The 26,506-nt window shown below is 44.4% G+C and overlaps 1 protein-coding gene across 2 annotated transcripts in view; it reads right to left on the reverse strand.

Annotated features, from left to right (window-relative positions):
- The window catches only part of DNAJC6 (DnaJ heat shock protein family (Hsp40) member C6), a 49,629-nt gene extending 23,123 nt beyond the window's left edge, over positions 1-26,506 (reverse strand). Inside the window, exons 1-3 of one of the 2 annotated variants that reach the window (XM_054073281.1) lie at positions 26,142-26,506; positions 14,059-14,197; positions 663-813 (exon numbers count right to left, since the gene is read on the reverse strand). In XM_054073281.1, the coding sequence (XP_053929256.1) occupies positions 663-813; positions 14,059-14,071 (164 nt within the window). In that variant the 5' untranslated portion in view covers positions 14,072-14,197; positions 26,142-26,506. Of the gene's footprint in view, positions 1-662; positions 814-14,058; positions 14,258-26,141 lie in introns of those variants that run through there. The other variant, XM_054073280.1, reaches the window with a different exon arrangement.

A 26,506-nucleotide genomic window follows, 5' to 3' on the forward strand; every position in this document is an offset into this window, starting at 1 on the left:
TTTTCAGTGCCAGTTTTCAGAAGAAATCTCCAGTAGTCTGCCACATTTCAGATCCCCTAAAGCCTCTGAGGTCTTGCATGCATTAAGTTTCTTTAATTTATTGTAGCTCCATATGTCTCAGAGGCAGGTAGAATGCCAAGCACAGGGGACAAACCAGCAGAGGTAACCAAAGCAAAGTCAGCACAGCTACTTCTTCAACTCAAAACGTGGCTTTAGCACGTATTCTTATATTCTTATATATATTCTTATATATGTAAGAATATTCTTGCTATTCTTACATCAGCAAGAATAGTCTCCTTGCCCAGCAAAAGGTGTACGACATGAGCCAATTTTCAGTGACAAAATATTTAAGTGGTGGCTGAGCAGAATGACCCCATAGAGGTCAACAAAGGAATTGGTGACCAAGCGCTCCACTTTCACTCGGGAGGCCTTTTCCAGATTCCAGGCTCACTTACTGTGAAGCTTAGAATTTTTTATTTTGTTTTCCTGTTTCCTTGAAGTCAAATATCAATTATGAGACAGAATCAAATAAGTCACTTGTGATTTTCACCTTCTTCCTTATTTACCTGGAAGTGGTACTGTACTAGTTAAGACATCAGGTCAAACTGGCACTTCGCAGCTAGTGATTTTACCTGTATTGGGCAGCTTCAGCTGTACTGTACCTGGCAACAGATTGCATGACCTTGGAAGATGTATCTTTCAGGGTATCCTTCAGGTTATCCTTCAAATTGCTGAAGAGTCTCCCTGCTCCTCCTTTCACCATATCTAGCAAGCCTCCCCCATAGCTGGACTCCATGTCTGGTGATGAGGCACCTTCAAGCACAACAAAACCAAAGCCAACATCACTTACTTGGAACAAATCCACAGAGCCAACAAACCCACTGCCCTATTCAGATCAAGAGTATTCACGTGCACTGCTGCATGTCAAGTACAGGGCAAAAGTAGTTTTAAAGTCATGATTTTCCATAGATAAAAGAGCACATTCTTGCTGCCTGCTGGGCTCAGAAACAACCAAACAATCTCCCTCACTTCTCAATCCAACCCAATGCAGGACCAGCCCTTCAGCATGCAGCGAATTTGCTGATCATAACCAAGACCAATCAACAACTACCTCCACAGGGGTAAGAAAAAGGCACCAGTTTATATGATAGCTCTTCAGCCCGACTGTTACAGCGACCAGTTTGACTGCAGCTGATGACTGAAGGTTGTCTTATGATTATCCCTTTCTGTAGATATAGGAGAAATCCTCATAGTGATTTTAATGCACTTAGTCCAGTTAGATTTGCTTGAGTTGGAGAAAATAAAAGTTTGGCTTTTTGGTGAAAAAAGGAAGGAAGTTCAGGAATTCAATTTTCCAGGTGAGAATGAGAACCTTTTTGGATACTTGTATGTTTGCAGCCTCAGTACAGGACTCAGCAAATTGCTAAGGCTAAAGCAGAGCAGGGCTGAACTCCTTGGTAAGCTTTTCCTACACAGCTTGAAATGGCACGAAGCCGCAAAGTCAACAGGAGACTAACACAGACCAAGAGCCATTTAAGGTGTTACTTTGGTGCACTGTGATGGCCTTACATCTCAAGTGTTTGCATTTCGCAATTATAATAGAAAAACTATTCCACTGTCTTAACCAAGGAAAATTTGTTGCAGCCTTCCTTATTATAGCACTGCTGTGATAATAGCATTATTCTTAGAAAAGCAGAACTATAATAAATTGGATGTAGAAATGAATAAATGTGACTTTGTTTTTCTGCAGGAATTGAGTTATTAGACGCAAACCCAGTAAAATAATGTTTTACCTGCCTATTAGCTACAAATTAAGCTCTCGATTATTTGAAAATTGCTTTCTGTTCACTAGGCCTTAACTATTTTGAACTCTGCGAACTTTAACTATATTACTTTACTTATACATTTGTTACCTCATGTCAGATTAGTCAGAAGATCTAGAGCCTCTTGCACAGCAAATGGAGCAACAAGCAACCTATGTAAACGCATGCCACGCTCTCAGGTAGCCTCATAATCCAGACGGCATCTGCTAAGTGTTGCCTTTCCCAGAGCACCCAGAAACTTTGAGAATATTTGTCCTGCTGTAGAGCCACGGAACAGCTGCTTTGCAAAATGAACATGCCAGTTATTATTAATTACTCCAGCACCCAGAAATGGGGAAGATTTATCATAGTTAAGGCAGGCTGGTGGCATTGCCAGGGCTCATTATACATTTTACAAAGAGACCTTGCAGCTATCACGTCTCTGGTTCTATATCACGTCTGTGAGTGATACATGAGTTAGATACATGCTACTGAAATATTGCTCACATAGTCATCATCACCTGAAGAAATATTCTAGAGGCATTCAGATTGTTAAGAAACATTAAAAAAACTGTATCTAAAACCATTCCTACTGACTTACTCTGTATATTACCAAACCCATTTAAATGGCATTCACTCTCTCAAACCCAGAGTGAGCCATCAATAAATATAGTATATATCTTTAAGCTGGAAGCTGTATTGGTAAAATGATGCTGCTTATTCCCCCTATGCACAGAGGGTGCTTAATGCACTCTGATGCTGTCATGATCCACATGCTCTATGTGCTAGACCAGTAAAATCAGAGGCCATATCTTACCCTCTGCACTCTGTCAGCTTTAGAACAGAAGATGCCTTCTCAAGGCAGAGGAATATTTCTTTTGCCAAACCACTTGCAAGTATCTACTTTGAATATGATTTCTAAAATCTCTTTTTTTCTTTTTTTTTTCAAAAAAAGAAGAAACAAAAATGAGAAGGAAGAAAAAAATCAAAGTAGCTCACTGGCTTCCAAGTATGAAATCAATGTTTGATCATACTTCAAAAACTTTGCTTGCGTATTACTGTGTGCTAGGAGAGCCTGCGGTGGAAGGAAGAGGTAGTGTTCAAAAGGTACCTTTGGCTCTGCAGGTCAGCTTTTAAAAGAAAGGGAGGCAGAAAGGTGGTAACTTGGAACGAGGAAAGGGGGGGCAAAAGGATCACAGAACTAACGGTACTGGAGAAATTTTATTGTTGGTAATGCTGTAGGAGAGCAACAGAAAGGCTTCAAGAGCATGGAAAAACTCGAATCTTTAGAAACCAACCTGGTGGGGGAGGGAGGGAGCTAGAGTGGGGAGAGAGAAAGGAAACAGCAAGATAATAAGAGTTTCACTGTATTTCTAAAAGAAGCAGCATCAATTAATTCCAAGTTTACGATGTACACTAAAATGGAGAGAGAAAAAGCATGGCTAATGAAGAAATACAAGCTGGTGCTACTTAATCTAGAGCACAAAACCCGTATTTAAGATTCAATGTAAGGCGGTATTACCTAGCTACTGTGAAGCTATTGAGGAAGCTTAGAACACAGCAGCACTTGGTGCTGTAATTTGCTCCAGTATCTTTTAGTCGCTGGATCAGAGCAGCATCTTCAGTGCTGACAGTCTTTTGCCGTTACTAGGAATGATACGGTCTCTGTAGACTGCTCATAAAAGAGCAAAACAGGTACATTCAGAGTCTCCTTTGCTAGACAGTGTCTCTTACACAGCATAAGGATGTATAAAGGAGCAGAAAGGGTCATTGCATTAACACATAAACCTGACAATATATACAGAAACCCACAAGAACAGCCAAAAAAAATTTGATTCAAAAAAAAAAAAGGTAGCCTGCCCTTGCATTTTTTTGCTGAATAAAACATTTCTGTGCTAAGTGCCCTTTGTAAATGGAGACCTTCACAGCTACTGCAGACCTTTCCAAAGGATGGCTGCAGTACCCTGGGCCACATGCAACAGCCCCTGGAACAGAGCACCGGAATGGGACGGCTGAGCCCCACATCCCACATATTTTGTGTGGAAGTCAGCCACCTGGCCAGGCATCACCTACTGCTGCCCTGAATCATACTCAGAGACAGCTATCTTTATAGCTTTGATTTCTTGAACATATAAGTCTTGAGAAAAATCGGAGTTGAGTTTTCCTTTGAGCACACTGGTTGAGGACTATGACCTCTTCTATGGTAGAAGCAGGACCAAAGACACTTGCTGAGTCTGAAGGGATGATCCCATTGTTGCTCCCTCTTGGAGTCCTACAGGAAGGAAGTTCAAGTTTCACCATGTAGATACGGTAATCAACACTAGCTTGGTCAGTATACTGAGTTGGCAACATAATGGCATTTACCTTCTCAGGAAGATCTTCCTACCAGAGTTGGGTGGTAAGTTCAGAAGAGGGAAATATTTCTCTCCCTTAACACAAATGCAAAAGGCACACTTTGTATTACAACAAAGTGCCCGAGGCACATGACAACCCCTACCTCTCCTCTCTCCCACCAGGAACTGCATCCCCTTTGTCCATGGTGCAGCCAAAGCCAAAATTAATACTCACAGTCTCCACATAAGGTCCAAAAACATCTTTTGCAACGGCAGAAATGAGAGCTCGTGAGCTTGTCTGAGCAGAAATACTCTGCTCCAAGTGAGCAGTGCAGGAGCCTGCCACGTGGCTCAGATCACAGTTTTCAGCACGTTATCACATAGCAGTTCAGGTAATGATGACTAAGGGTTGGAGTTGCTGTCTAGAAATCTTATTATGGAGCATCAGTGTCTACGTATATGAGGTGCATCTTGTTCCTTACACGGCAAGAACTCTTCATTAACCCAGTTGTTGGATATTCCCCAAAAGGCTTAGCGCACTTCAGAGACACGCTTCTGACCTGTATTTGTAGCACAGGTTTCAGAGGGATCGCTTGCTCACTGCAGCCTTTTCATATCCTAGTAAAGGAACTTTTAATGTTTTACTGTCGCGCATGTGCTGCAAAAGCGTGCCCAAGATACATGGGGTAACTCTTGCTGAATAGCTCTGTTAGGTGATGACAACAATGATCTCCTCACTGAAGCATTTCAGGTCAATGGAGTGGCACGAAAGAGTCAACTTCATCCCTTCAGCTGACAAGTTGAAGTTCGTGTTTATTCTAGCCAAAGCTACTTGCTCTGGATTAACACCTGCTCTGAGAAGAGACTATTCAGTGTTCAGAATGAGCTTCCAGCAGTCACCAAATAAAGCAACAACCTGCTGCATCTTCCTACAAAGGTAAAATATGTCATATTGTAACATTCCTGTCACAGTTCTCTCTCATTATCAGCTAAAGGGTGGGAATTCTCAGGGCAGGTTACAACTGAAGGAACTTCTGCTAACACCAGCCTTGTGCTGTACAGGGAGCTGGAAAGTGTAGAAGTATTAAAGCACTTAAGCTCTCTCCTTGCTCTGTAGCTAATTTTACAGAGTATCAGAAGAAGGATGTGCAGCACAGGAGGAGAACTTCTCCCAAGGTCGAGAGACTGCCAAGACACTGTGGCAAATGCTGTGTCCCTATAGACATGTCCCACCAGAGCAGCTGCACAGCTTTGGAGGAGAACACTGCACTTGCCCGGGAAGTTCAGAAGGATGTACTCTGGTACAGGGAAAGCTGAGCAGAGTCCTCTGCCTGCAGTCCCATCATGACCTATTCTCCAAAGACACAGGCATTATGCCATAGTGATATGAAGTGCTCTAACAGAACAGCTTTGAGGTGTTGGGAGCTTAAGGAGAGACGCGTACTCATTCACTTTGCCCAAAGAGACATGCTGTGACCTGTCTTCCCTTAGTAAAGCAAACCCAAAGCGTATATATTTGCCAAACTATGAAGCTCATCTTCTGCATATGGACAGAGAAAGAAACTGCACTGTATTCAGAAGGGAAATACCTCCCTCCTCCCATACCCCCACAAAGGGCCACTCACCTCATCTCCATTTGCTGCAGTCCCACAGGTAGCGTTTGTGCCTAGTGCCAAAAGCAAAGACACTTAAACCAGTCTTGTAAAGGCTGGGGCTTGGGGCCAGAAATGGTGGGTGAATTAAGCTGATGTGACCCTGCATGACAGGGGTACCAGCCACCATCACCTTCAGCAGGAGCTTTCACTGGGGACCACTGAGGGGCCAGCAGCAGATGGTTCCACACTACCAACAGCTGATGGAGATGCTCACTGCTTAGAGAAGTGAGAGATGCCCAGTCTGGATCTCTTCCCTGCAAAATCTGCGCACTATGGTCCTCATCTGCCTGGGGGTTCCCTGAGCACCAGCCTCCCCAGCCAACCCACAAACCCTATAAACCACAAAGCATGATTTCCACCTCCCTGGAGAACTAAGGGGGAAATGAGCCAACATTTAAAAGACATTTAAGACCATGTCAGTTGGAATATTTATGCTGATGAAGCAATACTTAGTTTGTGAGCAGGGAGGTGAGAGCAAGATGTCTAGAAATTGCAGATCAGGCAGCTAAGTACTGTGTTTCATAGGTTACTTAGCAAGAGTAAGTAGACTCATTTTGCCTGTAAAGGGCAGACAAAAAGCAGACATGAAACCATAGGAAAGGAAGCAGGTTTACCTCAGTCTGCCCAGACTATATGTAATAGTATCTTTAATGGCAAACTTTTTTTTTTTGGCTCAGAGAGCTACTGCCTGTGCTTTCAGTAGAGACAGAGTGAGGAAAGAGCCACACTTTCCCTGTTCCTCATCACAATCTTTCTCCAGAAAAGCATTAAAGCTTTCATCTTTCACCCTCCCAAAATGAGGGGTTGGTTTGGGAGTATTAAGTGTTCCTCTGTTTTCTCTTTCTGTAGTACCACGAGAGCCTGACACTATGATGAGAAAAAAAATTGTTAGCAGTCTCGAATTCCACATTCCTCAAAGTTTTCAGCAGCTCATCACAGCCTTCTCGCTCCTCACAGTGTTATAGGGGAGGGGGAGTTGTTTGCTTGCCTTTCCTTCCCAGACTTTACCAGGGAACAGCATGAAAGGGGGGCAAGGGATGCAGTGGATGGTGCCCTGTGCCTTGGCAGAAAGGGCCCTGAACTGAAAGGAGTTGAGCCGCTGTTGTTGTGGCTTCAGCAACAAAGCACAAATTGTTTTTAATGAACACTCAGCAAAAAATGAAACTATTTGTGCTTCTGCCTCCCCCCAGCAGCCACGCTAGCTCACATTCCTCCCACACGCAAGTCTCCCAGCAAAGCCTGTGTACTGTGGGACAAGATTTCACTCCAGCACTAGGGATATAAAGACAGGCTGCTGTGGCCCTATCATCATATTTACAGGCTTCACCTTGGCATTGCATGAGAGCCCACACAGTGTGCGAAGGGGAGAAGCAGCAGCTCTGGTGCAAGCACCCCTGCCACAGCATTATTAGAACATCCTCACGTATGGAGGGGAATATGTGTGCAAAAAATGGGCAGACAGCCAAACATCGCCAGGCAGAGCGGAGTCCCCCTATCCCTGGGCACCCTCAGCATCCCCAGCTTCTGCCGCTCCCCACACTGAGTGTATCTTCCATGCTCAGCACTTCAGCTTTCAGGGAATTGTAAATCAATTTGTAGGCATTACTGGAAGAGTTTAAATTCCCGTTTCAATGGGAGTGGTGGCAGGTATTTCTAAATTAAATCCTCTAAGCAGGTAGCTCCTTTGCATCATCCAGTGATAATCAATAGCATTTAGATCAGAGCGCTCCATTTGTCAACTCTGTTTTAAGAGCACAATCTCAGGGCCCTGAAGCCCAGTCCTCCCTAACTGCTCCTTTCAGCACATTGCTCACTTCTGCACAGATGAGCTTTTTCACATTTAAACAAAGACTCTTGAACATCTATGCTATTATTTGCACTTACTTCCTCTCTTGGATCAGGTGCAGCCCAAGTGTAATAATTACATCAACTTTTTAATAGGCACTAGGTAGTGGTTTGCAAAGGGGCTGGGGAGAAATCAGCAGACACAGAGGCAGCTAAAAACAGTGATAAAGGGGCATTTGCAGGAAAGGAGAATGCTCCTACCTGCAGCAGTTACTTGCAACATTCCTGAGACTCACACAGACCCTGAAGACTGATTTTTTTCTTTTTTTTGCTACCAGTTTCATCTGAGCCCTCCTTCACCACTGTCCCAGATTCCTGGTAGAGTTAGATTCCATACAAGGATAAGCACAGATATCTTAGTGTTGTTCTGCAAAAATAAACATCAAAACACATGCAGAATAAGAACTGCAAGACAACAGCAGCAGAGCAGGCTCCTAACACTTGTTAATGCCATTGTTGAGACCCCCAAACATAGTTTTTACTCATCCTGATGCTTTAAAACACATAGAGGACACATACAAGCAGAAGGCTGCTTTAGCAAGTGTAATCCCCAAGAAAAGAGGTTAAAGCCAATGGGAATGACTTCAGCATGGCCAAAGGGAAGTTTAAGATCAGTCTAAAATGATATTTGGACTGTCTAAGGGCATAGGGAAGCAGGAGATGTACTATGAGCCAAGGAGCCTAATGCATAAGGGCTCATCAGATCACAAATCACAGGAGATTCCAAACCACTATTATCCCTCACACCAAAACCTGCACAGTCTGGTTGTTTTGCAATATGCTTTTTAATGATGAGACTGCTCAAGACAAAACTCAGCGGTTCTTGAGTAGGAGGGGAAAGCTGGATTCATCAGAGGCAAGTTGGGTCTGACTACCCAGGGAGGAGACATGTACCTAGGGAGCTCCCCAGAGCCCGGCCAACTCCAACACACAGGGGGAATGCCAGAATATTTACTTCCTAAGCAGGCAATTGGCATTAAACACAGACAAAGGCAACAAAACAAACTGCAACTGTATAAGCAGTACTAGGTGAGGCTGGGAGAGAATGGGCTACAGGAGGTAAACACAGAGTTTACCTGCATACCCAGACAGGCAGCATTGCCTCCCTCCTCAAGGGAGGTACTGACAACAGAAAAAGCAGTATTCCCCCCTACCACAAGAAGTCAATGTCCCTTTCTCTGTGTGAGCTAGGACAGGGTCCCTGACCTCCCCTAGGAAGCACTTGGAGCCGCTGGCAGCACGTAGCACACTGTAGGACAGAGAAGGTCAAGAACTTTTTGTGCTATTCCATGATCAAATGCTAGAACTAATATTGTATGAAACCAAGGCTTTTTATTTGAAGGTTCATTTGAGACTGCCTAAATGTAAACTTCATGGGAATTTGAAGAATTAAAATATTTTTGCTTTTGCCTGACAAATAGTAACTAAAGAATGCCGCTTGCACCATCAACTAAGCGATATGGAAGATTTCCACGAAGAGGGAGCTTTGCTTCCCTTTTTAGAAGAGTAGTAATGCTGGGGGAGGGAGGAAGAAATCACCCCAGTGCTGTGCCAAATTTGTTTCATTTGTTATGTATTTTCCCTTACGAAGCTTGAACTACATTAAACAAAGTGCACGTGAGGCCAGAATGCTGAACTACTAGCATGAACCATGAAATTGGTCTTTAAAGTTGATTGACATTCTCTTTGCTTCTCTTCCCTGTCAAAACAACAAAAAAGAAAGCACTACTGCCAACACCAAACCATTCAAGTGTCCAAAAAACACCAACCAAACAAAGGAGTTATTAAACTGAACCCCCCTGTTTGAAAATGCAGCTAGAAGAGAATACAAGACAACATTGTCAGTGATGGTCTTTGTCCCTGTGCCAGTGACATGGAGATGTCTCTTTTCTGACTCAGTGGAAAAGAATTACCACAGTACAAGAGATTATGTTTGCAAGTGTAAAACAGTTCAAGAAATCTCAACTTCAACACCTGCAATTTACTTAAAACACTTTTCTTCTACAGTTACGCTGCCTGAAGAAAATCGTAGCACAAGCAAGACTATCCTAAGTGTTTAAAAGCTGTTTTGTAGACTAAGCCTATAAATACCACAGAAGAGCATAGAAAGATGTTTTTTCCTTTCATAATATGTATCCTTGCTATTACTTTTATATCTTATTTTCTAGAACCTCCTCTTCTTCTTTCAATGCCCAGCTAGCTGCTAAGAAAGCGTTATTGAATGCCACAGCAAAAATCCAAATAAATTGTGTATTAACTGTCTGCTTCTCATCTTGTGAGTATTTTCAGCAAAATAAAGAGACAAAAGGAGTACTACATAGATGCTTCTCTTGGAATTTGTTTTTGAACTCACAATGTTTTATGTCCTGTCAGCTTCAGCTCAAGTCTCTCCTTATTACCCCATCCCTTCACCCTCAAACTTTCAACTTCACTTTCTGGAGGAACTGGCAGTTAGCAGTAATGGATAGGTCCCATTAGAGGCAGGTGATATGATCATGTTACTGTATTGCATACAGCAAATTCCACAGGAGTTGTTTAAAACATTAAATCAGGAGCTGAACACTCAGCAATTAAGGGCATATGCTAAAGTTGCACAGAGCCCTCTCAAAGTGTCACAGAACTTAAGCATAATCCTGGATGAACAGACCACACTGAGATTTAAATCTGAGATTTAAACCACACACTGTCCAATATTTCATTCTGACTGCATTAAGTCTGGCAAAGTTTAAAGCAACTAAAGACAAGGTCATCACACAAGCATCATCAGATACCAGCAGTAAGCAATACAGCTGCCCTATCTGAAATAAAGTTTCTGCTCTTGGCTCCTTTGAGCTACACCCAATCCTAACAAGGAGGCAGCTGACATTACTGTGGATAGGAGTTTCCATCTGTGCTGCATGTGAGCACACAGGTACCCCAAGCTATACTTGAGCAACTTATATTGTCACTACTTCAGTCAAACAGCTCACATCAGTGCTCCTCTGTGTGGCACAGGTGATGATGGCAGAAGGATTTTTAACAATCTGAGCCAAGAAGCATTTACCAGTCCCAGAGACTTTGCCAATCTTATCTTCCCAGGCTCAGCTGCTGGACACAGCCTGGCCAGACCCTCCATCCCAGTGCTTGCACCCCCAGCATGCTGGCACAGAGGCACGGTAGGGTCAAAAAGCCTCGCTGTACTAGATCCCTTTCCAGCCAGGATCAGATCTTGCTTTCCAACAGCAACCCCCTCCCCCACACAGACGGCTCTTGGTTCTTGTTTTTTTCCCTTTTAACATGAAGCAATACCAGTCAAAAAAATAAATATTAAGCCAATAATCACAAGTAGCCAGCACTTACAGCATAGCTGTAACCGCTGACTATTTTCATTGCAACAAAACTGTTTATGAGAACACAAGCCCACATTATGAGACAATATCCGAAGATCTAATACTTTGAATTAGTTTAAAAAAAATTAATAGAAAAACCCCACAAGGGCCTGTTTTCTCAACTTGTGTGAGCTAGTGTCATTGCAGCAATAGCAAATACAGCTACATTAGCTGAACCAACGGCAGTTTGCCCAGAATTGCCAGCACTTTGCCTTCAGCACAAATCCCCACCTGTCTAACTGCTATAATTGCTTAATATTAATCTACACACACATCTTCCAGGTGCAAAGGATATTTTACCATGCCCAGAGTGCACTGCCCTACTGCAGACAAAACGTAATATGTGAGGAGGGAGAGAGGAAGAGGAAGGTTTCATTCTCCAGCTATTTAGAATCATGGAATAGTTTGGGTTGGAAGGGACCTTAAAGATCATCTACTTCCAACCCCCTGCCATAGGCTTCCCTTAACTTCCTCGAAGATGCTATTTAACTGCACCCAGAGATGTTCGGCTCAGGCACAGCAATACCCTCCCCCGCCAGACAGACAAGCTAAGGCACTGCACTCACAGCCCACTGCACTGCATGTCCCACACTGCTGTCACTGCTGGTGACACAAAGTTGTACCTTAGAACTGTTTCACTCCTGAACTGCAAACAGCCATTCCCATAACTCAGGCAGCAGCTGTTCTGCTACACATGAAACCCATTTAAACCCAGGAGAAAAAAAAGGGAGGCTGGGCAGGTGGGAAGTACACAACAAGCTCTGATTTGGCCAGGGCACATCAAGGATTCCACTTTCAGGTTCTGCCACCTAATTATGCAGATGAGATGCTCCCCTGCCCACCAAAACCCATCAGCACACCTCCTTTGCACCACCAGTTCATCTCACCCTCTTCCTTCCCAAGGAATTCAGGTCGCCACCTGAAATATGCTCTAGCACTGCCCATCTTGGGAATTTGGACTTTGGCATCATTAGTGGGAGGAGTCTGAAGTATTTATAATATGAATATAGTCTCTATTTTAAAAAACAAAACAAAACCACAGAAGGTGGGTGGTGGACTTTTCCTTGCTCCTATTAAGCCAGGACCCCAGCCATCCTGTTTTATCGTCTTTCTCTTACACTCCTCCCTAATTCCCTCCTCAACTCTCCATCTTCACACTGCATTAAAGATAAATCACGTCCCACAATTCATGAGCAGCTTCAATTACTAAATCGCTAGAAATCACAGGCACACCTGAGGAGTGGATATGGGGTTTTTAAGCTTTTAAAATTTCATACTTGGCAAAGAAAAATGTCTTTGCAATGAACTGATAAAAATTAGGCATTTATCAGCATAAAATGTTTGAATTAACAAGGCAAACACAACTGTGGACTTCAGGTCTAGAATAGAGCATTACCTTCAATACAGCTTTTTAAAATTTCATGTGAGATTTAGAATACCCAGTAAAGAGCACTTATTAAACGGATAAGATATTAAAAAAAAATCCTATAAACTCAATTCAAGGGCTGTATTAAGGCCTGATGTCTGTTGCTGCTTAAGTGTCAGATGCGTGGTTTATAGTGCCAGTAAAATTTAGGCAGTGAGAGTACCAAAATGAACTAAGGGAAGGAAACTCTGGTTAACGCAGATCTCTTAACCACTAGCTTCCAAATCCCAGAAGCAGCCCTTGATCAAGCCCATGTGTTTAAGGGGAGAACATCCTTGAAACTGATAGAGGGCATTAATACAATTAAAGCTCTAGGATGTCTTCATGGTTAGTAGCTTAAGTGTTGAAATGGCTGAATATTGCACAAAATCTGTAAATAAAGGTATTGTCTAGCTATCTGTGAGCAACCGAACAGAACTATTGCAACAGCAACACTCAAATAATACACTGGGCTGACGCTAGACAAAAGCCATGACTTAACAAGGTCTGCAGCACGCTCCCACGCCTGGCTGGATGCAAATGCCACATTCTGCAACACTAATGCCCTGGGTTCTTAAAGTTCTAGGAAACTCATTCAGATAATTGCTCTAACGTAAATATTAAACTGACCTCAATGTCTAACTATTGCAGCAGATGCCAATGTAAGAATCCAAATAACCGTAACACAACAGCCTACTGTGAGAAAGAATCTACTGACACATGCTATGATTACAAGCAACTGTAGCAGAGACATCACAGCAGCAAATTCAAGTAAATTTTTAAAGTCCAGGAGTAAAAAAAGTTAAAAAAACAAAGCCAACCCCCAAAGGAACTCTTGGAAGCAAACTCAAATGGCAAGGGGGAAGAGGAAAACATGACTCTGTAATAACATGGGAAAAAAATTCAAGGTAAGACTCTGCCCACCTAAGTCCAGACAGAGGTCATTAGGGGATTTTCCCCTTGAGAAAAGGTCACCACATTAAAACAAAGTGATGTACTTTAACTACAGTGTCTTGGGCCCACTCCTTTCTTTCATCAAAGGGTGCAGTTATCACTGCAATTTCACCCCATAACAATGGACAGACATCAAATTTGGTCCTCTACAACTAAACAGGGTATTTCCCTGGAAAATTTTGATCTTTACAAGTTCCCTACAAAGGCTGTAGACGTTCAACGCGATGGGCACATCTACCCAACCAGAACCAGAGCCAGCTCATTTCAAGAGATCACTTCAAAGCGGTCAGATGAGTGTTCTCGATTACTGGTTATCCAGGTAAATCTGAACCTGTGATTTAGAGATGTGGAACTCTCTATCCCATTGCCAGTCATAAAGACCATCTGGTCTTATGGTGCACGCAGGGCATCATCCATAAGAATTAATTTAAACGCTTTTTGGGGGGGAAAGTAAAGATAATTCCATTAAATAAGTGGGGAAAGATCCCCAAACGCTCCATTTTAGCTTCAGAAGAACCTTTTCCTCTCCGGGGCTAAAGACAGGAGCCCACTGTGAGGACTCCCGAGCCCCTCCACCACCTCATTCCCACCACCCCGCTTGGACAAAGGGCCGCTATTGTCCCCGGCCAGCGCCCCCCCCATCTCCGCGGCCGCCCCGGCCCCTCCCCTGCCCGCGCCCCCCGCGCCCGCCCCTACCTGAGCTGTCCATGGTGCTGCCGCCCTCGCCGCGCTGCTGCGGCGGCTGCTGCTGCCGCGCCGGGCTCCGGCCGCTCGACCCCGCCGCCGCGCTGGCCCCGGGCTTGGCGCCGCCGCCCTCAGCGCCGCTGTCCACCAGCTGCAACGATTCATAGCCGTCACTGCCCGGCTTTTTCCGGTAGCTCCCGAGCAGGCTCATGGGCGAGCCGGGCGGAGAACCTCCTCTGACGCCGCGGGCAGGAGGGGGAAGAGAAGCGCTCCGGCCGCCCCGAGGGGAGGGGAAGGGCGGGACGGGGCGGCCCCCTCCCCCCTGCCCGCACCCGGTGCCGCCCCCTCCCGCCCCTCCGGGGCCCGGAAGCAATCGCGGGGGCCGCGGGCGGTGTGGGCTGGAGGGCCCCGGTAGAAGCATCTGCTGATTAATTAGATCCCGCGGTGGTGGAAGCGCTGCCGCGGGGCGGTCTCGGCAGGAGAGGGTCCCCCCGGCTACTGCGAGCGATCCCTTAGGAAAATGTGCTGGATCTACACCCTTTCCATTTCACTGGCAGAGGCTGCCAGGGAGGTGGTGGAATCACCGTCCCTGGAGGGATTTAAAAGACGGGTAGACGAGATGCTCAGAGACCTGGTTTAGTGGTTGATAGGAATGGTTGGACTCGATGATCCAAGAGGTCTTTTCCAACCTGGTGAGTCTGTGATTCTATGATTCTGTCACTGCTGGTGATAAGTTTTGGCAAGCGCATCCCTCTCCCAAGAGAGGTCCTTGCGCTCGGAGGAGTGGGCTGTGTGGCTGGCGTGAAAAGGGGCTCAATAGAGCAACCTGCAGTAAGAGTGCTCCTTCACCCTGGTGAGAGGTGCGCTCCTTGGGAAGAGCCAAGGTCACTCAGTTAGGGTTGACAGAGCCACCTCTGCAGGCTGAAGGAGGAGGGGTAGCACAGCAGTTCTGTACTAAGCCTCCAAAAACCTGAAGAACATCTTTTGTTCAGTGTTCGTCTGCAGGTGAACAAGCAAACACGGCACCACGGTGTCACGGCGAGCATCATCAGCATCCGTAGCCCCTGCCCGAGCAACTGCTGCCTTAACACTGGCAGTACCCAGCTGGAGAAACCCTACCACCCATTGCTAAGCTGTTTTTGTTGTTGGGTCTCGCCATTCTATTTTTAGCTGTTCACATGTAAACAGACTTTAGACCCAACACAAAGCATGTCCTTGAACAACTGATGAGACATGCCTTGCTCAACACAGTTTGCAGGCGTGGCTGGCTGATCATAATTTCATTGTATATGGAGCAGAGGAACTGAGGGATGCTCCAGGAGGAATGACCACTAATAAACTCTTCTAAATTGACCTTTTTTTTTTTTTTTTTTACTCTAAGTAAACACAAAAAGTAGCCGTGGCATCTAGACACAAGCATGCCTTCTATCTCCTACAGAAAGCACACAAAGTACTCAGCTTAGAAAAAATAGTGTGGGTTTGCTTCTAAAGCAATAATGTCAATAAGCGTTTCTGTAGCACTAACCATAATTTGAAATATTACTGACACTTGGCTTAAACTTTTCTGCTTAATGCTCCAGAGCAGCAGGCATCTGGTACAGCCATACCTCGTCATGTGCTATTGTTTATATAACTCCGGCAATTTTATATTACAGTGCAGACAAGGTACATCTGTGACCCAGAATTGTCTCAGAAAAATCCAAGCTGATGCCTAACCCAGCTAGTTCACAGCTAGCAGCTTGAACTCAGGGTTAGAATTGTGTTTTCTACCCCTTCATTACTAGGCTCTTAATATGCTGGTCTGTATAGAGCAATACACAGATTGCAATGCTTGCCATTAGGAATGGGTTCCCCTCCCTCTTGGCACCCATGTGCAGCGACTTAATAAGGAAAAAAAAAAAAGCACAGGTATTTTTACTAGGCATCACATCTGTTAGGCTCTCCTAGTCAACCCAGATTACAACTGGTTTTGTGCCTTAGAATAAAATATGGAAAATTGGGCAGGTTTACTTGGTTTTTTTGCTCGCTCGGATAGCAGCCTGAACATGAAAAAACAGGCTCTCAGGTGAAAGGGGCATATTAAGTCTATGTAACATTTCCATGACTACTCAAGCATGCTCTCACTGGAGACAGCTGCAGTCTGTTAGAGGGAACAAGCTGGGGAACTTGGCACAACAGAACACCCTACATAGCCTGTCCCCCATCTTAAGCCACAGGCTGTGGTCTCTGGCCTGCTCTGCTGCCTCTATCCATCAACTCAGGAAGCTCAGCTTATATAAAATTTTGTATCCTAAATCCAGAAGCAAGAGTCTGTCTGCTTTAGGCAGCAAAATCAAAGTTCTGCTGAAAGTGTTCTCATGGAAAAATCATCCAAGCAAGAGGAAAGTTTCACTCCAGCAGGAGTTATAGCTTGCGGGTCTCCAAGTACTGAAGCAGGTAGAGCATTTGTAACTCCCCAGACAGTGTTTGATTGTCGCTGCTCACCAGAGCCTCTTTGGCTCAATGTTTCCTATCCAATGTTGATGTCACTGTCATTTACGTAGAGGTAAAGTATGGTCATACTTGGAAGGGAAAAAAAAAAAAAAAAGCTTCTCCTTGTTGAATCCATTATTAATTAATTTCTTGCCACATTTGTCCTAGGGTTTGGGGGATCATAGCTTTCTTTCCCTCCATAGAGTTCCGAAGGAGAATCAGCACTGTACTCCTCAGCGCCAGCCTGGAGAAAAAGGGTTCTGCAAGGCATCAGCACAGGCACTAAGCAGGGACAGAGCAGCCTTTTAGGGGATCTCAAGGCAGAGGAAGAAGGAGGAAACAGACTGCAAAGTCCTATCCTTGCTCATAATTACCACCAGTACAAACAGAGAGGTGGGATTAGGGAAGCATGTTGTGTGGGCTTTGGTTGAAACTGCACATTTTCCAGCCTTATGGGAAATTTAGCTGAAAAGAATATATAAAGTAACATTCCTCTCTCCCCTATTGTCCCCTCAAGTTAGGTTGATGAAGGGCCACAAGGTTTCTCTCTTTTGTGTAGAACATTCTTTATCATGTAGACCTCAAAAAAAAAAAAAAAAACCCAAATCAACTAACAAATAGCAAATGGCTTTCAAGAATGAAAGTAAAGAAAGAATGATCTAGGGGAACAGCTACTTAGAAACTAATTCATTAACATCCTTGAGGATTTATTGAGTGGTGGCCAATGATACTACAGAACATGGATGTATTATGTTTGAATGATAAGGCTGGCAGGTGCCATTAAGGCTCTGGGAGATGTTAACAACATGCCAAGGGTCATATGTTGTCCAAGACTCAAGAGATACAAATTCTCTCCCCATTACTGACCTTGGAAAAGTCAATTGACTCACCAACTTCTAATTCTGTCTGCCTTTCTCTGTCTGGGTTGCAACCTCTCCTGGGTAAAGTCTCTTTTCATAGCTGTAATCAAGCACCAACTGTACTGAGGTTCAATTTCATTTTTTTCCACCTCTCTTCCAAATAGATGAACAATTAAGGTGAAACATTATACTCTTAATTCTTTATGAACACATTCAAACTGTGGAGTGGTGCAAGAATTAAAAATGTAGCTTGAAAATTAGTTTAATATCGAGAACAACACCTTTAAAACTCAATAAGTGCTTTTTCTAAAGTTCATTTTCACAGTGAAATAACTTTCCCTGCATAAAGTGTTTCTGGAAGGAGCCCAAACCCACGTGTATATGGGTAGGTAAGGATAAAGGAATTACCAGATATGCTATACGATATGGACTGTGATCACTCCCAGAAAAAAAAATACATTTGTTATTAAGAAAAATAAGACTTGCTCAAGCAGATTGCATATTTCCATTTTCAAACTGCTCATACTGCTGCACAGGGCAGCTCCTTCACTCCATAGCCCAAGCTACAATAATTTCTTTCCTCTTTTCTCCTCATGCACCTCATTCCCTGCAGTGGGACACTGAGCCATCAAAACATGTTCTAGAGAATTAACATTTTTGCCTTTTCTCTCTTCAAAGCACTCAAATCCTAATGAAATAACCTTAATCTCTTTAACTCTCCTTACCTTCATTGAAACCTTGCAAGGAGCACCCATGGCACTCAGCCATGATTACGTTGTGCAGAACTCTTTAGCGACCCCGTAACCCACCCCATCACACACACATTGCCGCATTATCGAGGGCCTGAGCTCTTCTGTCAGCCATCCTGCCAGCAGGAGGAGGCTTAAACACTTGGATAAATTGAAGCAGTTTATCAAACTTCTGATGGTCTGAAAAAATAACAACCACCACCTTTTCTGTTTATTTAGTACCCAGACCTACAGCACAGCCATGGTCTTACACGTTGGATAGCAAGGCATTGCTTAAGACTGTGACAATCTAGTCATCAAAAATTTGGTGTAGTGCAGGCATCTTTCCACCATAAATCTAACTGGGCGCAGAACTGACAGCACTGATAATTGTGTCTATCTCAGCATCACATTTATCCCCAGCAGCCTGACAAAAACATGTCCTGAGAAAAACACAGACCAAACCTAAACCCTAGCCCTTCCATAGCCACCATGCTGGGCAGGTCACAGCAGCTCAGCCCCAACAGGAAGGGCGGAACGCGCCCTGCAGGGATCAGCTCTGACCCTAGTGCCTATAGCACTCTTCTAGCTGGAAAGCAAGAGTATCATTACATTTTCCAGTTGGACCTTTCCTTCTGGATCTGCCCCATAGCAGTTTTACTCCATCAAGTACCCATTTTTTCTCAGGAAAAGAGTCAGTCCCACTGCCCACCTCCCCAGAGAGCACTGACAGCAGCATCTCCACTTGCAGGATGCTCAAGGCCTCCACAGCTGCCAGCATTTTAAAGAAGAGCCACTTGTTTAACCCTGGTTAAGCAAGCCTGATTGAATTGATTACAGCCAGCAAGCTCCTTGTTTGGGATGGACCAACTCAGATACCATCAGCAAGCAGCACAGATGAACTGTAAGAAATAATGCCACTGCATTTTGGGTCATTACTGCCACAGATGAAGAAATGATTTTTTTTGTTTGTTTCATTTTTGTCCTGATGTGTTCAAACATAAACCAAAGATCTTAAAAACGTAAGGTATATAGCATCATTTAAAGTAGCTTCAAGAAAGTGTTACCTCTTGTTTGCATCTGCTGGTTCTTGTCACCTTAGAAGAGTATTGCATTTCCCTCCTGATGAAGGCTTAGTGGAGCAAGGAATGAAAGCAAAGCTATGGTGAGAGCCAAAACAATTCCACCTCAGAATAGGGTCATAGGGTTTTTCTGGTGGTTTTTTTAAAGACACCAATTCAGAAATCACGACAGCTAACTAAGGTCATCAGGAAGCTGTGTGATATCACCCTTTTTCCTTTACTGCTTGTCCTAAGAAAACCAGAACCAAAATATCTCCTCCTGTCTTCCCACCAAAACTGCAATTGTCAAATCAGTCTCAATCTTTACAAGAATTCAGGTTTGGGCCCCTCACTAAAAAAAGGACATTTTGTTGCTGGAGCATGTCCAGAGAAGAGCAACAAAGCTGGTGAAGCGTCTGAAGAACAAGTCTTCTAAGGAGCGGCTGCAGGAACAGGGATTGTTTAGCCTGGAGAAGGGGAGGCCGTGGGGAGACCTTATTGCTCTCTGCAGCTCCCTAACAGCAGGCTGTAGTGAGGCAAGTTCTGGCCTCGTTTCTCAAGTAACAAATGATAGGATGAGAAGAAATGGCCTCAAGTTGTGCCAGGGGAGGGTTATATTGGACATTGGAAAAAATTTCTTTACTGAAAGAGTGGTGAAGCTTTGGAACAGGCTGCCCAGGGAAGTGGTGGAGTCTTCTTCCCTAGAGATGTTCAAGAAGTGTGTAGATGTGGCACTTTGGGACATGGTTTAGTGGGCACAGTGGTGCTGGCTCTACAGTTGGACTTGATGATCTTAGAGGACTTTTCCAACCTTAATGATTCTATGATTTTAAGAGGCAATTAATAAACTTTTACAGGTTCAGCCAAAGGATTTACCTTACAACTCACCTTTGAGGCCAACTTAGAGAAAAACAGTGCCTTCTAAACAATCACTTTCTCTAAAGATAGCCAGATCCTCAGTCTGGGACCTCCTTGAATTTATGTTGAGTCCTGCCCTGTTTTAGTGTCAGCCAGACCCTCCTTCCCTTGAGCAGGAGCTTTGTCAGGACAGTGGCAATGGCTGACAAAACAGAACCCCGGGACCAGCCTGTTGCAATTCTGACTCCTGTAGAAGAAGCTCTTCACATTTCCATGTTTGGATAAGATGTGGGCAAGCACAAATGATTTTGGGGTTTATGTGACCTGTACAGCAGGGATTATACTTCTTGTCCTCGTGTCTGGAGGCTCCATTCATTACTTTGGCAGGGCCAGAGGCTGGCCAGGAGTATTGATTCCCATGTTTTACTCTGGAAATGGGGACATGATAGCAAAATGGGTACAGGCTCTCAGACAAATATGATTTCAAAGCAGCATCCAGACTTGTGCCAAGGATAGTGGTATTTGGACTACAGTCAAGGTTGCCCATGCTGCTCCTTTTTCTGTATGTGCAGTATAGGGTCCACACCCGAGTTCAGTGGAGAAATAAGGAGCTATCACAGCCTACCGGCTGCTTGATGCAGTGTAGCATATGTTACCACTGTGGGATGCAGTGTGCCGCGGCTAAATAGGACTGGTTTGTGAGGATTCAGGTGGAGAGAGGGCTCAAATGTTCTAATCCTTTGTTAAACACCCCTGATATCCAGAAAGTTCCAAACTGGCTGTTCCTGTTTTGTTCATCTCTAATGAAAAGCAAATGTGGTCTTGAGAAAGTTTCAGCTTTGTTTTTAAGTAGGGCTTGCCAGTTAAACCTTTGCTTTCCTTCATCAGAAGAAGTCTTGAACCTTTGCAGTAGCAAAGCCTAACTGCAACACTCAGCACCTTGGTGACAGCTGGGGCTTCAGCAGCTGAAGCTCCAGCGAATGTGTTTTTCAGTGGAGGGACACTGAAGAACATATTCACAAGTGTTTGTCAACCAGCGGCTGTGATTTCATTTCAGAGTGTTCACAGTCCTTACGCAAGCATCTATGGAAGGGTACCCTGATGGCAGAGAAAGCATTGCAACCACTCACACGAAAGTGTGGCTTCTGGTCGTAGCACCAAAACTTGAATATAGTTATCCTGAGAGCATATGGGGTTTTTGAGAGAGACAGTTCCACCGCAGGCTACCAGGATCCTTGGCAAGGTTGCACTTGCCTTGCTTGCTTGCAAAATCTGTTGGGGTACACTGGTGAGCCTGCATGGCTGCTTATCATTATTTTGTTTTGCGGTGACACTAGGATGTATTTGACTCTGTTATTCTCCTCTTTCCCTTCTTTTCCTCTCCGTGGCAGCACACACCATTAAGTGTATTGCTGTGTCTGTGTATTTCTTGCCTTTTCGTCTCATTAAAGTGCTGTCAGGGATGATGCACAACTTACTCATTTCAGCCCAAGACTTTGTTTCCGAGTATTCAAGGATTTGACTGGCTCCTCCGCAATGCTGAGCCATGGAGCTGCTTGCCAAAGGCTGTTGTAGATGCTAAAAATGTATATGCTTCACAAAGAGAGTGGTGAAATGTATGGGAAAACCAAATCTGTAAGGAGCCATTAAATAGACGTGTGTCACTGTTGGCTCAGGAAGCCTCCAGCCTGCAAATGCCTGGACAATTGGAGGCTGTACAGCCATTCATACAATTCCTCAGGCCCAAATCAGCTATTTAGGTAGAAGTCAGATATTTTGTGGCCTAACTACCATTCATTCATCATTTCCCATTCACTGTGAGGTAAGTGGCTAAATACCAAGAAAAATCTGTGCAGAGCCCTCCTAAAGCCTGTTTGCCAGTCTGCAAAATATGTATATGTGTGATCCGCATTGGAGTGAAAGGCATGAGTTCAGAAACACACAAATACTTCCATTAGCAACAAGAGAAGTTCTATGTTCATTAACCGAGACAGAGGTGGGCCTGTAGTCCACACCACAGAAAATTCTCAGCTTTCCAGGCTCTTGTAACTTGAAACGAGTGGCAAAGCGGAATTAATCAAGCCATGCACTTACAATGCAGATTGCATTAGCACTTCTTTCTACTGTGTTTGAAATAATACCACGCCCAGATTCCTTGTGTTTCTAAACACATAAAAAATGTCCAGAATTTTGCATTTCTTTTCATCAGGTTATTGTTCACATTGGAAAATGACAGGTGCTAAAAACCAGGAAAAACACTTACATGAGCAAGTAAGACATTATGGGCTGACTTCAGCTACTGCGGCTACGCACAGGGTCAGGCACCAGCAGCAAATAATGTAGTGAAAACAGTCAGGTCATTGCTCTTAGGTAGCTCTGACCAAGGATTCCTCAATGCCGTGAGTCTTTCCATGAAAACAGAATGGAAACTACAGGTGGCATCACTACCTCATTGTAGGATGTATGGGAAGAGAGTTTCCTTTGGGAGAGTAGGCCAGGGCATGAGTGTCCTCACTCCAAGCTTCAAAGTAATGGTTTCTCCTGGATGGATATGTAAGTGATGTCCAGCTGATGAAGGGTGGGAAGATACAGATGGGTCGGATAGCACAGGAAGGTTGCCAGAGACCCAACACGTCCTGTTTAAAGTGGCTCTACCTTCTTACAGATTTTGGTAGTTTATTTTTTTATCTAATACTAGTAGAAAAAATTATATTCTTGGAGCTTTGTTGTTCCGGCTGCTATATAAAACATGAATGGTGTCTGTCTCAGCTCACAGTATCTACTGGCTTACAGGTCCTGCATCCCACCTAATTGATGCAGTTTGAGTTCAGAGTTATGTCTGTTCATCATTCCAAAGTAATACTCCAGCAGACACTAGCAGGCTGCATATGCTCCCTCCCACAATGCTGCTTTCAATCTGCAGAGTGCTCCGCAGTTTTGGAAGAATAACTTGGATGTAATTCAAGGGGAGAGACATACAGTTGCATTGGCGTTGGAATAGGTTGCAGCATATCATGACTTTGGATGCAGGCTGTAAACTCAGTGGTCCAGGATCCAGAAGTCTGGTCCTCAGAGACATTGCAGCCCCTTTAAGCGAGGCAGGGGGCAGGGTTGGGTATGAACACCCTCAACCTGTTCCTGGTGACTCGTTTGCACCACGAAGGGTAATAACAACCCCCGCTTTGCTAATTCCTATAACACTAACTGAATCAGCTGCTTGTGGATGCCACAGCTTGGTTGCCTGTCTGAGATGCCTTCATGACACCAAGCGATAGAAAAGCTTTGTGAACACCCAAATGAAGCATGCTTGATGCAGCAGAAAGGATTCAAAGCAATCTTCCTCTCTTGGCTATGTATCCTGTGCTGCTGTAAAAGTTCACTGAGAGCTGCTCTGCACCATGGAATGCTCTCCTGGAGGCTGGAAACAGCCCTGGGCAAGGGGCAAGTGATGGAGCTGGAAGAAACTCACGGCTCCACCCAGATCTAGCTCAGGTTTCCAATACATTTAGGACAGGAAAGAATTTATCATCACATATGATAAATTACTCAGAAAGTAATATTGCAGGCGTTAGTCTATACCATGTGACTTTAAAATAATTACGCCGTTTGACTCCCAGGCTGGGAGTTATGTGTGGATGTGCTGCGGTTAAAATATCTTCAAAAATCTGTTGGGGAAGAAAACAAATGCCAGGAGTAAATGTGTGCAGAGACAGAGAGCCTGCCTGCATCCTACCCCCAGTGCCTGGGCCAGTGCCCCTGTGCTGGGGCAGAGACCCACGCAGACATGTCAGTAAACTGATCTTTTTGTAAAGTTTTCCATTAAAATTACTACTTGGAAAAGGAATTCAAGTGGTTAGATTTTTGTTTGGGTTTTTTTTGTTGTTGTTCTTGGGTTTTTTTTGCTTCAAAACATTGTCTAGGGAAGGGAATAAACTTCACAAGTTTCCACACAGCAAAACCTCCATTTCAGAGGATCTGGAGAAAATCCTGGCCCTCACCTCAGTCTCATGGTATGTTTTTCTTCTGCACATGAAATTTCTCCATGTCTCTGCTTCCCAGCTGTGATTCAGGGTTGCAAACAATACCATTTCCCATCCTTATTATTTCTGGTTACTGAAGACAAGAACTTATTCAGGAGAAAGAAATCTGTATGTTGTTTACATTTCCTATCAAAACAGAGCCTCACACACCATTGTAATGTGAACTACTGTAAGAGTTCATAAAATATAATTTAGTATAACTAATAAGAGGTAATATTCATAGCATTTGAACATTGAGAGCTTCCCACAGCTGTTTTATCTACCCCTGAGATAGCATCTGTAATCTAATTTTTACGGTAGTTGGAAATTACAGTATCTTGGTCCAGTACAGTCACATCTGGGATTTCCAGACCATGTTCCTACAGCATGAGATTTTTCTTATCCAAATCTGAGCCTCTGCTCAAGCAGAGCTGGGGGTGTTGTAAAACACCACCCTGTGATGCTGGCACTGAGCCCACAAGCCCCATAGCCCAGTTTTGATCCCAAAACCAAAGCAGCACATCTGAGTTCCAAACTCTCCACCACTAAAGTCCAGTGATTCCATTTCCGACACACCCTCTGGGGTGCCACCATATTTTTGCAGCAAAGTGGGATGGATTTTAGCAAATCCTGCTGAAAAATCCAGCTTTGAGGACTCGTGCAAAGCGCCACGGGATTAATCTGCAGCAGGGCAAAGCTGTCCGCGAGGTGGATTACTTGGGTCAGCAATTAAACGTTGGCGCTTACACTGCCAGTGGCGCGCAGGAAAAACCTGGTGCTCAAGGACAAAATGTGGTTCCTCCTTAATGGCTGCAGCCTCTCCGAAATGCTGCATCTATCAGCTGGGAGTGTTTCTGGGGCCATACACAAGCTGGCTGTGTCACTGCTGGCTAAATATAGTGCAGCCTGGGTTGCCTTCATGCTGCCCGTGTCATCTGAATTCCTTGGTACTCTGATTTTATTTATTTATTTATTTATTTATCTATTTATTTATCTATTTATCTGGGAGGCTATGACTAAGAGAAATCCACGGTTGAAGGGCTATCAGAAGATGGAGGCCCTAGTGCAAATGCAGAAAGTGAATAAAGTCTGTAGTTTGCATTCCTGGGGGCCTGTCCAAAATATTCTTCACCTTCCTCCTCCCCTTCTGCTCCTCCTCTCCTTGGTAGTATCCAAAATAAGATTATAATGACGACAGCCACACAGACATCAGCAAGACATTAAATATGTCCTGACTTAAAGTCGCAGTGCTCCTGAAGTGGTGTCAAAGGGACCGAACACCTCCCTGAAGCAGCAGCACAGGGGGGAACGCGCAGCCCAGTCCCTGCCCTCCCCCCTCCGAGCACCTGGCTGGGGCTTCCTTAGCAGGACTGAAGCAAATGTGATGAAGTATGCATTTAAGTACATATTTTTCCCTCTTTTCTGGCCTAAAGTAGGATTTTTATAGGGAAGGCAGCTCTGTGTTTATCTTGGCATAAGAGAATGGCTGGGGGAGGTGTTTGAAGGTCAGCATCACAGTGGATGCACTGCAAAAAGCTTGATATCAGTATCTCGTAGCAGCATTTATATAGGCATATATACATCCAATTACCCGTCCTGTAGGAAGGACAGCTATGTTCAGATATAAGCTACAATTATTATTTAAAGCCTGAAAATCACTTGGTTTTTCTTCCTTAGAGGGAATATACCCAAATGGCTTTCACGGTGCTAAAATGCGCACACACTTATTTTAGGGTGCAAGACGAGATGGTTATGTTCTGCATGGAGTTATTGATGTACCCAGAACAGGAGGCAGCTTGGAGTTATTAAATGCTCTGTGCCCACTGCTGAATCTCAGCACCTTAACTTCCCATCGGGCAGGAATATGTGCTACACCACCAAGAGAAGCAGTTTTCTGTGCAATACCTACCCTCAAACCTGTTATATAACAAGGCTTTAAAGCAGGATTTTTTTTGCTTTTATTGCGAGCTGCAGGATCCAAGCATGCCTTCCCGATGATTACTCAGCACAAATTTGCCATAAACAACACCCTATATTTGATCGTGCACCCTACCACTCTTTTTCCATCGCATTCGCTCACGGCTAAGCTTTCCTTACCTTGCTTTTCAGATCCGTGCATCCTCCTCTCCCGGCTCCTGCAGCAGAGCAGCGGGGAGCCCAGCTGTGCTCCCGCACACCGGGTTTCGACTTGTCATTCGGCGGCAGTCCCGGGTCACGGGGCGATAGCCATGGGCTGGGACACTGCTGCCAGGGAACTGCGAGAGGCTCTGGGCCCTGCTGGGTTATATTTGGGATTACAGAGACTCATACGAAAGGATGAGGATGGAGGCAGACATATCACATCTTCTAAAATGTGGCATGGAGTGGGATCTGGAGTCTGCAGGTCTGATCCATCAAGTGCAAAGCTAAGCAAATCTTCCCTCCCTCCCCCTGTGATATTTAGCTTTTTGGAGAAGGTTAAA

This window comes from Cuculus canorus, chromosome 8, assembly GCF_017976375.1.
Source record: "Cuculus canorus isolate bCucCan1 chromosome 8, bCucCan1.pri, whole genome shotgun sequence".
Classification (NCBI taxonomy): domain Eukaryota; kingdom Metazoa; phylum Chordata; class Aves; order Cuculiformes; family Cuculidae; genus Cuculus; species Cuculus canorus.